At 41.1% G+C, this 16,911-nt stretch overlaps 1 protein-coding gene across 2 annotated transcripts in view; it reads right to left on the bottom strand.

Moving 5' to 3' along the window:
• The window catches only part of RANBP17 (RAN binding protein 17), a 266,615-nt gene that overhangs the window by 24,180 nt on the left and 225,524 nt on the right, over window positions 1–16,911 (bottom strand). For both annotated transcript variants that reach the window (XM_040976743.1, XM_040976736.1), the window contains 2 exons: window positions 14,656–14,794; window positions 5,894–6,060 (listed from right to left, as the gene is read on the bottom strand). In XM_040976743.1, the coding sequence (XP_040832677.1) occupies window positions 5,894–6,060; window positions 14,656–14,794 (306 nt within the window). The remainder of the gene's footprint in view (window positions 1–5,893; window positions 6,061–14,655; window positions 14,795–16,911) is intronic.

The raw sequence follows: 16,911 nt of genomic DNA, 5'->3' as shown, positions 1-16,911 counted from the left end.
TAACTTTTTGTGCTTCAGCTTTTTTTTTTCCAAAGTTTCCTTTAAAGGCAGAGAAGAGTAAGAGAACAAGCGAGCGTGAGAGCAAGACTCTCTCCCATTTGGTGGTTCAGTCCCCATAGGCACACGACAGCCAAGGCTAGCCCAGGCTGAAGCCAGGACTGAAGAACTCCGTGGGGGGACTTCTCCAAGGGTGCCAGAGACTCAAGCAGGGAAACCAATTAAGCCATTGGTCTGCTGAACCCCAGGGTGCCCGTCAGCAGGAAGGTGGATTGGCAGCAGAGGTGAACTTGACTCCAGGTGCTCTGACAGGAAATGTGGGTGTTCCAAAGGGCAGTTTTACCCACTGCACCACAATGCCCACTCCTGCCTCAGTTTCTGTATCCATAAATGGCAATGATATCACTTTCATAGAGACACCACTATGATTAAATCAGACATGGCGCATGTAAAGACATGGTTGCTGTCTGCACAAAGCAAGCAATGAAATTTTGTCACTAGTGTTTTCCCCAGAAACACATACCAGGATACGCGTGGACTGTTCTGAAGAAGACCGAGTCTGCAGCAGCACGTGCAAAAATTAACTCTGGCATGAAACGGGAGTTTTTCTTTTCTGATTTAATTAACAAATGATATATCCCTGCCTTGGCTTTAAATCCATGTTAACCTCTCATCCAGCTGCAAATATTCTCTGAATTTGCCATATATTCAAAAACAAAGTTGTTAATCAACCAGACTGAGCCTGCTTTATGGAAGGTGGAAGGCATATGTTCTATTTAAGGATCATTAGAAATATCTGGGGGCCGGCACTGTGGCATATCAGGCTGAACCTCCGCCTGTGAGCCAGCATTGCACATGGGAGCCAGTTTTAGTCTCAGCTGCTCCATTTCCTTTCCAGCTCCCTGCTTATGGCCTGGGAAAGCAGTGGAGAACAGCTCAAGGCCTTGGGCTCTGCACCTGCGTGGGAGATGAGGGAAGTTACTCCTGGCTTCCAGCTTTGGATCAGTGCAGCTTTGGCCATTGCGGTCAATTGGGAAGTAAACCACGGGATGGAAGATTCTCTCTCTCTCTCTCTAACTCTGCCATTCAAATAAATATAAAATTGTAAAACAATAAAACAGGAAATCTTGGGCCAGTGTCTTGTGGCATAGTTGGTTAAGCCACATTCCATATGGATGCCGATTTGAGTCCTGGCTGTTCCTCTTCTGATCTAGTTTCCTGCTAATATGCTGGGAGAGCAGCAGATGATGGCTCAAGGGTGTGGTCCCTGCCATCTCCATGGGAGATTCACAGGGAATTCCAGGTTCTTACCTTCAGCTTGGCCTAGTGCTTGCCCAGCCATTTGGGGTGGGGGACCAGCAGATGGAAGATTTTTCCCTTCCTTCCTTCCTTCCTTCCTTCCTGCCCTTTCTTTCTCTTTCTGTAAATTTCTACAAAATAAATCTTTAATAAAATTAGGAAATCTGGCTAGTTACTTTTTTAAGAGGATAAGACATGTGACAATATTTCATCTGCTAAGGTGTTTTCTACTGTGAGAGATTTGCTAAGCTTTTATAAGCTAAAATCTCAACATCAGTTATATATGTAACTGCACTTTCTCCTACTTAGTATTACAGAATGGAATCTTGAGTATGAAAAATGTCTTGTACAGCATGTCAAAATGTTGTGCAACATCATTTTAGTCTAAACAGAAATGAAAAAAAAGGAGCAGATGATCTCCCTTTTTGCTATAATTCACTTTGGGATGCATGTCATGAAGAGCACTATACAAAAGCAATTTTCATTGATTGACTGACTGATTGAGGAAAAGGGTGAATGTTCTTCCAGCTTAAGTCCCTACTGAAGTATGATTCTTATGGCTCTTGACAGCTCTTTACAATTTGCAGTTAAACATCATGTTAGCTAATAAATGAATGAATGAAACGAGATAAAAAGGGAGGGAGAACAGAGAAAGAAAAAAATAAACAGAACTTCTTTGAATTTTTAGTTTGGGTGACTTGAGTCAAACAGATCAACAGGCTGGGTAAGATCAGTTCAGAACTAACTGCTTTAATTCCTCCATGCAACGTCTTCAGATTTTGGAGACTATAATTGCAAACAACTCCTCACTAATAAATTATTGGCATCATTTAATCTGTACTTGTCAGTCCTCATTCTAACTGTGTGGGAATTCTTTCTGTAGCAATAGTTTTAACCAATATTCTGATTTTGAGAAGCTGTTGGTATCAGTGTCCTATGGTCAAAAAGAATTAGTCACATTTTTGAAATGCTCCTCAGACTCCATAAAACACGGAACTTCAGGTAGCTAGTTTGGGCAGGTATATCACTCTGTGCAATGACCGCATGAATGCTCATCCAGTGGGTAAAGCTGCAAATACTTACATTACCCGGTGCTAAAACAATACAAAAATCAAATACAAATATTGTCTTTTACACTACTACAACATCTTGGTGTCCAAACTGCTATCAGTACTGCTGGTCTACATCAAAATTTTCTTTTTAGCTTATTCTCCTATTGACATAGCATTGAGGGAATTTTCTCCTACCCATTCTTAATTTATGTAAACTGCATTTTAACCAACTGTTAAGTTAAAGTGGGTATTTTTACTTGGAATAGATTCTCTAAATTACAAGAGATCTTCCAATGAATTCAGTTTTGACGTTCGTCAAGTAATATTTGTTTGGGAAAATACAGAAGTTGGTTTATTGACATAGCAGATGTAAAGCACTCACGAGCAGTGCCATGGCAGGTCGTGATAAAGGCATTTTCAGGTGAGGGGTACTGCCATGCGTTTCCAGGCTGCTGCACACAACTGTGAGGCTACTGGAAAACCCTCAGAGCGGGTTCCTTCTTTGTTTACTATAGAAGCTTGAGGAGGTCACTTTTGCTATTTGGAACTGACAGTCTTCACGCAGTCATGCTTACAGCAAAACAGGTCCAGGTTGGGTTGGAAAAACAGTTCAAACTAGTAAATAATTGCAGTATCATTGCATCAGTTTAGTTTAAAGAGCTGACAAACCCTCTCTAAACTCCAAGCACAATTAGTCATTAGGGTCTAGTTTTTCAGCACTGTTAAGCAATTTGTAACCCATTCCTTTTAATAGGGTTAGGCATTACTTAACCGACACAGATGCCTTGAAAACTGAAACCTCAAGTTACGAAGCAGCAACCTTGTTCATTACCTTATGCGATAGGCAAATCATCTACAAAAAACAGCATTTAATGGGCAACCAATGAATAATCAATGGCTCACTTTTCATCTGAGTGCGAAGATGAGAATAATCTAATACTGAGTCCCTCTGGTCAGAGGCTCAGCCTTGGGTTCCTTTGCTCTTCAGGCCTGATTTATAAGGTCTTGGAAAGCTGATGTAAACAGATGATCAATGGGACCCATCCCTGCTCATAATAACCCCCAACTGGCCCACTCCCTCTTTTCCAAGTCCATGCCTTCAGGCTATTAGCTCTGTCCAGCTAATTCTTCCCACTACTCCTGCCTGCTGCTTTTACTCTGGCCATCCGTTCCGTCCAGCCGACTCAGAAGTAATTTTATACGCAGCAGAGAGCGGGTGGAATTGATTTTTCACTCAGCGCTCAGTTCCCATCTGAATAATTATCAATTTTACTGCCTCATAAAGGGAAGAGTCAAAATTTCAAATCAATTCAAAAGAGCTTTTGAGACGACAGAAACTGTGCATAAGAATAGAGGTCAAAGTTGTCAGTGACCTAAGGAGATGATGTCAGATATTACTATACCCAATAGTTGACATCAGAGGCTCTCAAGATGATACAACCTAGTGCTAATGCAAATCATATTTATGCTGACTACCAGAGACCAGTCATTAATATTTAAAATGCTATCTGAAAGCCTACATTCCAAATAAATAGAACGTATTCCAATGTTAATAAAGATATATCACTACTTAGTCAAATGCTATAAAGTGAAAGATTACCAAGTATTATTAACACAGAGAAATTACTTAAACCAACAAATGCATGGTAATTCTGAGTGAACACAAACTTGATTGTCTCCTGCACAGCCACATTACTTGCTAAATACACTTTGATGGCATTTTGTTTAGGACCACTGCCTAGCGATTTTGGCTGAAATTTTCTACCAACTTAAAAAATTTTGCTGAAGTTTATGGGACAATACTGGAATTACGGCCAAGCACTGGCAGGACGATTTGGTGGTGGACCTGTTCCTTGCTGAGACAGGGGCTGGGTCTGATACCTGACAACCCATGGGGCCATACTTTATATGCAGTGCTTACATGTTCTAAGTTGGTGGTCCCCAATATTCTCCCCAGAGAAAAAACCAGTGCTCTGGGACACTCGCCATAGTAGCAGTGGCTACTACACTGAGCTGTGCTTGTGTGGGGTGCAGGGAGTGGAGAGGGGAGAACTCACCTGAGTCTTGGTACATCTGAAAAGGCATTTCAGGTGAATTTGAGAACTGATGCTGTGATTCATGAGGATTTTGGGTTCTGAGCTAAATAACTGGTTCAGATTCTAGCACCATTATTTCTCAGTTGATCCTTCTGCACCTCACTTTAGTCATTAAAACATGGGATAATGATACTCATGTTTCAGGGTTCTTATGAAATCTGAGAAGACTTCTGTCACTCTGTCATTGCTTCCTAAATCAAATTATCAAACACCAGGTTAGCTACTTGTCTCTTTGTCATACAAGGAAACTTTTTAACCAGAGAAAGGATGCCTTATAAGTTTTAGTAGTTTTGCATCTCGTATGTAATAAATGTGAGACATTTTTTTCTTACCTTTACTGCATTACCAACATGGTGTAACATTTCCATGCTTGTACCAGTTACAGGCCTGTAAACCCTCTTTACTTAGCTATGTGAAATCTGAATTACAAACCTTCCCTCCATTCCCCGCCCCACTGCCAGGTAAGTGGTTAACTGAAACATCACCATAATTAAAGTTTACATAATTTCATTTAAATATTAGCCAAATATGATACCCAGAAAGGAACCTCTTTCATGGCTGTCTCATTTTATTTTCATCATTTCTTTACTTACAGGCTCCACTTTCTGCTGATTGCAGGCAATTTATTTGCTCACTAATGACCATGTAAAAAGACATTACTGAAGTGTTTAAATTTGCAAATCACAGATTATTATGGACATAATTTGACAAAAGAAAACAAGTGAAAACAGTATGGAGACATCATTTTCCAAAGTTACTTAAATTAGAAAGTATGGTATGGTATGTCCATAACAATATTATTCTCTTTGAATACTTCTGGCACATGCAGTCATTTTTATGCCTGCTATTACTGTGATGTACAGAACTTTTAAGAAACACTATTAAACTTGGACCCAATTCATATTACACAATTAAAGGACATCTGAAACTGTGGCTTCACTTTTTATTAGTTAAGTGCGCCTGAGAATATAACCTTAACTAACTGAGCTGTGAATTCTCCTTGCAAATTTGGAGAAACACATTAACACTATTATATGATGATCAGACAGTGCCTAGCAACCTGTCTGATATAAGCTAGGAGCCTAGAGTACAGGATTACCTTAATATAACAGAGAACTCGCAAGGCAAGCTTCAGAGAGCATTATCAGAGGCTCCAGGAAAGAGATCAACAGTGAGTGTTTTACATCCAGTTCTGCCCTATTTTCTTCCTCGGGTCTTTGGAAGAACTATTCTCTAAGTTTCAGCTCTACTAAGTTTAGACAAATGACCCAGGCATTTCTTGAGGGGAGGTAGTGCTGGGGGCCTGTGTATCCTTTCACTTTTGGGGAGAAGACTCCCTGAGAAAAACTGGTAAAAGGCCTTAGCAGGATATTGCTCCAAGAGACAGGCAGGGACCAGGCTGGCTTCGGGGGGAACCCCTCCCAAGCGGGGTGACCCATCATCAGTTACCTGCTGCAGGACATCTGGGTTTTGCTGCATAAAATGTAAGAGTCTCTGAGCAGCCTGGGCAGCCTCTCGGCATCGAAGTGGCTTCTTGCCCTCCTTTGCTATGTGCTTGTAGAGGTAGGTGACGATGCAGTCTAAGCTGGTGCAGCAGCTGGAGGAGACAACTGTATCTGTACAAACAATAAATAAGAATTCATTTGTGTTACTGAAGTGTTTACTTCAGCTGATGACAAGGTCTCCCACTGAAAGATCATTTCCAGTTGCAAAGGATTTCTTCTCAAACTCTAAGTTCCTCCAGGACAGGGATTTTGCCTTATCTTTTTAAAACTCAGGAATTATTACAGGGCCTGGCACAGGGATGTGCTCATTAAGTAAAAAGATTCCTGGATAAAACTGTGAGCTTAATAACTTCTGTGCAATTCAATTTCTGGTTAAATTCAGGTAACTACTGATTCAGTTACGCCAAGTGCTATGCCTGAGGACACATCTTGCTGTCAAAGAGCTCAGGGCTCAGTATACAAATCCTGTAGTACACAGTTGTATAAAATGAGCGATATGCTGCTGAGGAAACGTTGAGGGGATCAAGAGAGTTTGGTAAGGGGCTGGCATAGTGCATCAAGCCTCAGCTTTCAGTGCTGGCATTTGGGTGCCCTTTCGAGTTCTAGAGGCTCCACTTCTGATCCACCTGGGAAAGCAGGGTAAGGTGGCCCAGGTCCTTGGATCCCTGTATCCACGTGGGAGACCTGGAATAAGTTCCTGGCTTTAAACTGGCCCATCTCCAGCCATTGTGGCTACTGGGGGAGTGAACCAGAAATGGAAGATCTCTCTTTCTGTGTCTCTTTATGTAGCTCTGCCTTTCAAATAATAAACCTTAAAAAACAGAGAGTTTTGTGAAGAGAGATTTTTCCAGAAGTGGGAGCAAGATGACCATTTTAGTGAGATAGAAGGAAGGGTGTTTTTCAGACAGATGAGTATAAGGCAGCACAATGTGGTAGAAAAGCCACAGATTTGGAAGTCAGCTCTGATTTCAAATTCCACTCTTCCCAATCACACGTGCTATTGTGGAGTTTCATGAGAATAAGCTAACTGCTAGTAAAAACAGCTGATATTTATGGAGTACTTAATATTTATTACTATGTTAAGTGATTTACATGGATTAACCATTTTAACCCTCACAATAATTACTATTATTATCTCTACCTACTATGATTATCTCTATTTAAAGGTAAGGCTTAGCGATTAAATGATCTGTCCAATGACACACCCAACTAAAGATTGTGTGGCTAAGGTATGCTCTGGGTCTGCATTTTATTTTTTTAAGATTTATTTACTTTTATTGGAGAAGCAGATATACAGAGATAAAGAGAGACAGAACTCCATTTTTTTTTTTTTAATTGGAAAGTCAGATATATAGAGGAAAAGACACAGAGAGAATGAGAAAGATCTTCCATCTGCTGGTTCACTGCCCAAGCAACTGCAATGGTTGGAGATGAGTTGATCTGAAGCCAGTATCTAGGAACCTCCTTCAGGTCTCCCACACGGGTGCAGAGCCCCAAGGCTTTGGGTCGTCCTCCACAGTTTTCCTAGGCCACAAGCAGGGAGGTGGATGGGAAGCAGGGCTGCTGAGATTAGAACCGGCACCCGTATGGGATCCTGGCTCATGCAAAGCAGACTGTGGCCATTAGGCAATGGCGCCAGGCCTGATAGAACTCTTCTATCCATTCCACTCTCTAAGTGGCCACAAGCCAGGAACCAGAAATCTCCTCTGAGTCTCACATGAGGGTGCAGGTGCCAAGGCTTTGAGCCATTCTCCACTGCTTTCTCAGGCCACAAGCAGGGAACTTGTAGAGCAGTCAGGACAGGAATTGGTGCTCATATGGGATCTTGGTGCTTGAAGGGGGAGATTAGCCAATTGAGTCATTGAGCCAGGCCCTGGGTCTGTATTTTAAAGCACTAATTTATTTATTTATTTTAAAAAAAGATTTATTTATTTTTTTTATTGGAAAGGCAGATATACAGAGAGGAGGAGAGACAGAGAGGAAGATCTTTCATCTGATGATTCACTCCCCAAGTGGCCACAATGGCTGGAGATCATGAAGCTAGGATCATGGAGACTCTTTTGGGTCTCCTATGTGGGTGCAGGGTCCCAAAGCTTTGGGCTGGCCTCGACTGCTTTCCTAGGCCACAAGCAGGGAGGTGGATGGGAAGTGGGGCTGCCGGGATTAGAACTGGCGCCCAGATGGGGTCCTGGTGTGTAGAAGGTGAGGACTTTAGCCTCTAGGGTACTGCACTGGGTTCTTCAATCACTAATTTAGTAGTAATTGCTGGGGCAGGCCTTGTGGTGCACCAGGTTAAAAGGTCACTTCAAATTCCCAGCAACTTATACTGGAGTTCCGGGTGGAGTCCTGGGTGCTCCCCTTCTGCCCCAGTTTCCAGCTAAGGCGCCTAGGAGGGCAACAGGAAGTGGCCCAAACGCTTAAAACCGTGGACCACAGTGAGACCACAATGCAGTTTGTGGCTCCTGGCTTCTGCCTGGTCCAGATCTGACTGTACATCTGTTTAGGCATTGAACCAGCAAACGCAACAGAGACAGAATTTCTCTCTTTTACTCTGCCCTTTTCAAAAAACAGATAAATCTGAAAATGTTAAATATTAATAAAGATGTATGTAACCATCAAACATCTTAAAAACAATGGACACTTAAAGAAATGGCAGCTACTGCTGATTTACTCTCATGATAAAAAGGAGGCTATATTAAGGGTGCAGGACTTCTAGGCTTTGGACAGATAACATTTTGACAATGTATTTGGGAGTTTATAATTAATAAGAGAAATAGCAGGAGAAAACAAAGTGAAAACAGGATAGACTAAAAAGAGAAGCTGATTATCAAGAAAATAGGGCTGTGAAGCAGTAGATTATAAACTCCCTGAGGATTTGAATAGTTTCTTATGCATTCTGTTAGTCTCTGGGAACAGAGACACATGTGGTATGCCCAACATAGATCAGAGGTAAAACATCAGCTGAATTACGAAATGGATAACCAAAACTAACCCAAGGAATCTTCTAGAAAAGCCACTGATTTTCATTTAGTAGTAATACATAGCTCTGATACAGTGATACAGTTGAAAAACTCTGACATCATCTTAAAGCAAAATGTTATGGAAAGCAGAAGAGATTCTACAGCAAGTTTCAAATGCAGTGGTTGGGGCAGGTGTAAGGTTGCTGCATGGGACACCCTTATCCCATACAGGAGTGCCTGGGTTTGAATCCTAGCTTTGGTGCCAATGTGCTCGCTGAGAGGCAGCTTCCGGGTCTGTGCCACTGCAGGAGATGTGGAGTGAGTCCTGGGTCCTGGCTTCAGCTTGGTCTAGCCCTGGCTGCTGTGAGCATCTGAGCTGTGAACCAGTGGACAGAGATCCCTTTGTTTCTATGTCTCTCTTTGTCCTCTGAATAACAATAACAATAACAATAACAATAACAGATGAAATATAGGCAGGACATGGTACTCAACATAGGATCTTGAAGGATGAAGAGCTGAAGGAAGGTCTGAAAAGACAGACATGGACAATTGCTTTGGAAAACAAGCTATAAAGCTTAAGGAAGCAGAAATCTTTCTATTACTGTAATGGCATTTGGCTGAAAAGTTACCCTGTTTACTCTTCTCTTCCCCACTAATGGGGTTACTGTGTAGAAATAAAGCTTTTCAACAAAAGCTTTCGGTTTTATAGCATGGGAGGTAGCACAGTTGTGGAAAACACGTAGGCCTAAGACTCATACAGTGTCGCTGAAACCAGTCATATCGCTCTTTTCCCTTCACATTTCCATATTTGAAGTCCCAATCAAGAAAATAAACGGATTAAGTCACTTAACATCTATAAAGGCAAGCAGGAAACAGATATGGTTGCTTTCATCAGTGAAGAGCAGTATGCTATCAATCATGTGAAAATTATAAAGACTTCACGTAGATTTGGTGACCATATGCCATGCAGGTTGCATTAAAAGGTTCCAATGCACTGAGTCAGCTGTGAAAAAGCCAGGTAAACACTTTAGACGCAAAGGCTGAAGCATATATCCTTACAATAAAAGCATGAAGAAGAGCTTCCATTACGGCTGATTTATCGGTGGGGACTTTGATAAAGATAAATGTTATTTCACGATAGATTTAAATGTGGAATCAGAAGGATCAAAGGACATTTGGTCAAAAACAATGAATTGTGCTGAAGACGATGTATTATTATTACGGGTTTTCTCTGCTGCCAAACCAATATGTGAGATTCAAATAATGAAACTCCAAAAGCAAAGGCAAAAGTCATGTTTTTGTTTTCAAATTGTGCCCTAGCTCTTGCTATTTAGAATCTTTTCCAAAAAATTGCAACTGGAGTTTGGGTGGGTGATGTTGGAAGTCACTTTGAAGCTTAATGGGCTTTTGTCCTCATTGGCACCCTATCTGGCACTGGCAACTTCCAAATGCTCCCTCTCTCCTGCCACTGGTCTCCCCAGGAAGCACATGCATCATTAATGGCCCTCCAGCTCAGGGAGACCCATCACTGAAAGCTGCTCTGAAAAGTTAACTGTGGAGGGAAGAGCAGCTTAACTGACTCAGGAAGAATACGACAGAGCTGAAATTTGGCTTGAGCTCTTGACTTCTCATCACACAGCAGAATCAGGAAGATGAAAGTCTTGGAAAAATACAGCTTGAAAGGCAATTTCAAAGAATGTGTGGTACAGTAGTTTTGGACATAGGTGGTTCTAGGTTTGAATCTAAGTTTGTTTAGATGCTCAACACTCCTTGGTTTGCCCGGTGTTGTGACACACCTGGCAGCTAATACACACAGACTGTAACAAAGTGCTGAGCATAGCACAGTGGGTTGTTACCTTTTCTCTTTCATTTGTTCTGCTGGCTTTGTAAATCCCTTAAACATCCAGTCTGTTAGTCTGCTAAGCTAATTCATAGCTCTCTTTCCATTTTAGAATTTATTTCATAGAAGACTTTCTCATTATTTCCTGGTATCTGGTACTTAGTATGTAGGTACTATTAGTGCACAACTGATAATTATTGAATGAATGAGTTGAAAGTCATCACTCAGAGCAGCTTTGTAAGCCCTGTGCTTGCAGAGAAGAAACAAATGGGTGATTAAAAAGATAACCTGGGGCCCAGTGTGGTACCGTAATAGCTGAAGTCCTTGCCTTGCACACGCTTGCCACATGGGTGCCGGTTCGTGCCCCGGCAGCCCTGCTGCCCATCCAACTCCCTGCTGTGGCCTGGGTAAGCAGTTGAGGACAGCCCAAAGCCTTGGGACCCTGCACCCACATGGGGAACCCAAAGGGAACTTTGGGCTTCTGGCTTCGGATCAGCTCAGCTCCGGCTGTTGTGGCCACTTGGGGAGTGAGTCAGCAGACAGAAGATCTTTCTCTATGTCTCTCCTCCTCTCTATATCTGACTTTCCAATAAAAATAATAAATCTTAAAAAATGATAACCTGAAATAAAAAAGGTAATGTATAATTAGCTAAAGTATTTTTTTTTTTTTGTATCATGTTTAGGACACTAGACTATTGTATCACAGACTCAGGTTTTCGGTACCTTCCTCTCATTTGCTTAATTGAGGCTGCAGCAGAAATGAGACCTGCTTGTAATCCATTCATGCCAACAAATGCTTCTTTGCCAAAGCACCACTATTAGCAAGAAAAAAACCTAAATAGTGACTTTCAATGTTTAAGACAGTCTTTTTTCTTGAAGACACAGGGCACAATTCTCCTACTGGAGTTATCTAGTAGCTATAATTTCAATGTGCAACAAAATAAGAAGTTGACGATAAAATCAAGAAAACAAGGCAAACAATTCCTACTAGGTGTCTAGCTCTCAAACTCAAAGATACAGCTCTAGAAACTACCCAAATGGAAGCACAGAGAGTAACAGGAGGGAAAAATTAACACAGCAGTTTTAGAAGAAGTAGAAATACAGACAGATGTGGATATTGGAAGTAACCAACTGTTTATCTGAACTGTTAAATTTGAAAATAAACTGTGGTAATATTATTTGAACACACAGATATTAAATGAGCACCACTGAAAACTAAAGCAATATGTCCAATAAGCCCACAGAGGATGTATATAAAGTGGACTCACAAAAATATATAATTAATACATACCAAAATGGCAAGCAAAAGGCAAAAAAAAAGACCAGATAGGATAAAAATAAATACATCTGACAGATGCATATCGTTTCATTACATTTAGCTAAGATGCTGAGCAAGAGAGGGAAAGAGAGAAAGAGAGAGAGAGAAAGTGAGAGAGAATCATAGGCTTAAAGTATTATAGTACATGGTACTAACACCAAATAGAGAAGGCAGAGGTCAATTTGATACAAATGTATGATGCAAATAAATGTTATGTATTTGAAAATTACGTCCATGCATTCACCAAAACTAGTGAATATATTAGGTTTCATGGAAAAAGGAAGTTATGGTTACACACGGGACTAAATCTGCTAATCAGATGACTTTAGAGCAGGGAGATGACTCTGGATTCTCTGGGTGGGCCCTCTGTAAACACAAAGTTCTGTCAAGCTGGAAGAGAGAAGCTGAAGAGGTCAGGAGAGATGCATCTGCGCAGGATGAGCCAGCAAGATGCAACAGCAGAGCATTCACACACCCGCTCCCTGTGGCAGTGACTACACCTCACTCCGAGTTTTGGAAACAATTCTAAGTGTCACTTAGAATGCTTCACCGTGGCAGGTGTTCTAACCTTGCAGTTACAGACACGAGCCGGGATGCTCCCATACTGAACTGGCTGGGTGTGAGTCCCAGCTCTACTTCCTGTCATAGCACTTGGATCTCGTGGCCCTTGTGGGAGACTCAAGTTGAGTTTCTGCCTCCTGGCTTCAGCCTGGCCCAGTCCCAGCTTGGCAGGTATTTGGATGGTGGGAGGGGGGAGTATTTTGGGAGGGGTTGCTCTGTCTCTCTGCCTTTTAACAAAATGTAAAAAACAAAAAGAAACAAATTATCAAAGAAAAGGAAGGTTATCTTATAATCATAGAAGGGTAAATTCATCAAGGAAATATGATGTAATAATAAAATGTGCTAATAAACAACAATATAATAAATAATAAAACATAGAATAAGTATTAAAATAATAAACATAAATGAATGTAATAATACAATATTTATGTGCCTGAAGACTTCAAAGCTTCCCTCTTACTAGTATAGAACAGATGACAGACAAGCCACCAGTAAGCACACAGGACTGAACACTATCAGTCAACTATATAGGAACTTTCTAGAACACTCTTCCTAACAACAGGATACGCATTCATTTCAAGTGTTCAATCACATGCTTTAGATCATTAAGAATTTCAATATGTTTAAAATGTATAGAAATCACTGAGTATATTGTGACACACTGGAATAAAACTAGATCACAGGAAGAAATCAGGAACAAAAATTAAACAATGCGAATTGTTCTACGCAACAACCCTTCAGTTTAAAAAGTTTAGCAGGGCAATTAGAAAATACTTGTGAACTGAGAAAAAATAACAAACATATCAAAACTTGTGAAATACAGCTACAGCAGTATTTAAAGCATCAAACACACTTAGTAGAAAAGAAAGGCCTAAAGAAAATGTTCAAGTTTCTATATGAAAAAACAAAAACAAAAAAAACAAAAAACTCTACAAAATAAAAAACTGTGGGCTGGCACGGTAGCCTAGTGGCTAAACCCTTGCTTTACATGTGCCAGGATCCCACGGAAGTGCTGGTTCATGTCCCAGCTGCTTCACTTCCCATCCAGCTCCCTGCTTGTAGCCTGGGAAAGCAGTAGAGGATGGTCCAAGGCCTTAGGACCCTGCACCTGCATGGGAGACCTTGATGAAACGTAAGTTAAAGCTACAGTGATACTACACTACACTTCACAGCTACTAGAACGGCTAAGATGAACAGAGTACTGGGTGTCAGTGAGGGTGTGGAGCAACTGGAACCCTCATACTGGTGAGAGCAAAATGGAACAGCTACATAGGGAAAGTTGCTCAGTTCATAAAATGTTAAACACCTATCAGAAATTGTACTTTAAGTTATTTAAGGGAAATTAAATAAACCTGTTTACTTGTATATGAATGTTAACAGTGGCTGAATTCAAATTAGTAAATAATAGAAACAACCCAATCTCTGATTCCCTGTGAATGGGTGAACAAACGGTGGTAATCCTCATAGCAAAATAACACTCAGCAATAGAAAGGAATAAACGTAACTGGTAACAAACAGCACAGATGGATCTCAAAGGCATTATGTTAAATTAAAGAAGCCAGACACAGATAACTTCATATTAGATGGTTCCATTTAGATAAAATTCTGGAAAAGGCAAACTACAGTGAGAGAAAGTAGACAGTGGCTCCCTCGGGCTGGGGGCGGGGAGCAGGGATTGGTTAGGAGGGACACGAGGGGGCTTTCTGTGGTGATGAAAATGTTCTATATATTGGTTGCTGTCGTTCAGGATTTTGTGTGTACACATTTGTCAGAATTCACTGAACTGCTTAGTGAGTTTCACTGTATGTAAATTATACCTTAATAAAGCTGATTAAAAAATAAATGATATATCGAAATATGAAGAAATACACTTTCCACTTACAAATAAAAGTTATAAGCTAATCTCATGTTTTGGGTCCCTAGTCCATTTTTCCTGCTTGATAGGATGACAGCCTCGGTAAGCACACGCATCACAGTGACCACAATCAAGCTTTTCCTCGTGAAACACTGTTCTCCATGGTCCTTACCCAGCGTAGTGAGTCCCTCTGAGACAGACGTGAGAACATACAGGAGTACAGGAGGCTCCAAGTTGGTGATGAAGCTCATGTGGTCCTGGGTGAGACATTCCAGGAGTGGATAATAGGACTGGCTCAATTTCCGATATTGCTACAACACAGAGATAACACTAAATGTCAAGCCACGCAGAAGAAAAAGACATGTTACAATCCAGTGGAAATTGCCATTTATAATACTGGAAATTGTAAACTTAAACTCAAGGTCAATAACTCGATAGAATAAATGACATAAAGATTCCCAATTCAGCATTTAAAAGGATTCTAACAGGAATCTCCAGAAACCTCAATTTGAAGCTATAACATGGTATGCTATTTCAGCTTTACTTGTAAGGCTAACACTAACATGCAAGTAAAATCCTTGCAGCATGACATTCAGAAAATTGTGTGACTCATTTTTCCACACTGGAATAGTTTAATACCAGATAGAATTAAATAGTGGCAAGGCAACTTTATGTTGCCATTTGTTAAACACAAAGAAATTTGCTATTGTAATAGCATTAAATATCATAATCTGCTGTATATACAAATACCAACCCATCTCATTAGACTACTGTTTGGTAAATGGCTTAATTTTTATCATCTACTATAGTCATAAGATAGGCACATGAAAAAGTCACTTGAAAACTTCAAATGCAAGTCCAAGCCATACAGCATGGCACTTCTAAGACAGATACATCAGAGCAGCATTTCTTGAAGTGAGATTAAGACTACCTCCATAAGCGTCACTTGGGGTGCTTGTTAAAAGCAGTTGCCTGATATTTACTCCATATCACCTAAGTGAAAAACTCTTGGGTGAGGGTCTGCAATGCCCCTTGTAACACAGGTGCTGATGGTCTTACGTGTGTTCTGTAGTTTCAGAAGTATGGATCAGCTTGATTTAGAGAAAAGGTAAGAGAAAAATCTAGTGTCAGGGCCAGAAATATTTGTAACATAGATGCTGACAGTCTTATGCATTTTCTTGAGTTTGACAATTAACTAGAGATTTGCTTGATTTAGAGAAAAATCTTAGAACCACTCCAGTCTCTTGCTGGATTTCAACTGCAGTGAGAGTCCCTTTGAAGAGGTGGTGGCGACATATGGCTGAAATGACTCAAGTTTTCCCTTTGTGATTTTTGTCATCCAGGCAGAGCCTTTAATAACTGCATTCTATGATAAAGAGGATGAGGAACTTGGGTCTCAGCCGTGATCCCATGTAGGTTAGTTTAGGAAGGTGGCACAGGGAGCAAGGAGTGTTTCTCCCACAGGCAATCAAGGGGCCTCAAATCTTACTTGTGACTTAGGGAGGGGTCAGGTGGGAAAGTATGAAGCGAGCCTGAGCATGGATTTGAGCGTTCGCCAAGTAATCATCAATGTATCACACCAGGTACATACTACATTCTGGGTCCTCAAGCAGATATTAAAAAAAAGAGGAAAGTCTGACAAGGAAATAGCTGAGTGGAGGGGGCTGTAGATTTGAATTTCACGAAGTCCTCCAGGTATTTCTGATGGGCTGGAAAGTTTGAAGAACACTTTCATGAGAATCATGTGGGATGCTTGTTAAAATAGTTTACTGACATAAATTATAGGTATTTGCTGGTTGAGTAAAAAAGGAATGTTCAAATCAGTTTAATTTGCTCGTTTTCATAGGGTAGAAACAAGAGATCCATTCAAGATAAATGACCAGTGAGTGGCAACACTGGGACTACACATCACGTTGCTCAGCTTTTGCTTTGGCACTCCATGCACCACCCCAGAGTTGTAATGGAAATGAATGGTGGGAGAGGTCAGAGTGGAACGAAGTGGGTGGGTGGCGTGGTGGGGGGATACGGGGCAAGGGTGGAATTGGCAGCCAGCCCTGCTGCAGGAAAGATCTTTCCTGGATGGTTACAAGATCTTTTCTGGGCCTGGTGTGGTGGCCTAGTGGCTAAATCCTTGCCTTGTATCTGCCGGGATCCCATATGGGTGCCATTTCGTGTCCCAGCTGCTTTACTTCCCATTTAGCTCTCTGCTTATGGCCCAGGGAAGCATCAGAGCATGGCCAAAAGCAGTGGGACCCTGAACCTGCATGGGAGACCTCCTGCAGGTTCTGGAGTTCCTGGCTCCTGGCTTTGGATAGGCTTTGCTCCGGTTGTAGTGGTCACTTTGAGAGTGAACCAGTAGAAGGAAGATCTTTCTCTCTGTATATCTGCCTTTCCAATAAAAAAAATATATTTTACAAAGTGTCTTTTC

Source organism: Ochotona curzoniae, unplaced genomic scaffold (genome assembly GCF_017591425.1).
Source record: "Ochotona curzoniae isolate NIBS_2020 unplaced genomic scaffold, NIBS_Ocur_1.0 contig_1, whole genome shotgun sequence".
NCBI lineage: Eukaryota > Metazoa > Chordata > Mammalia > Lagomorpha > Ochotonidae > Ochotona > Ochotona curzoniae.
This window is presented reverse-complemented; position numbering and strand designations above follow the sequence as displayed.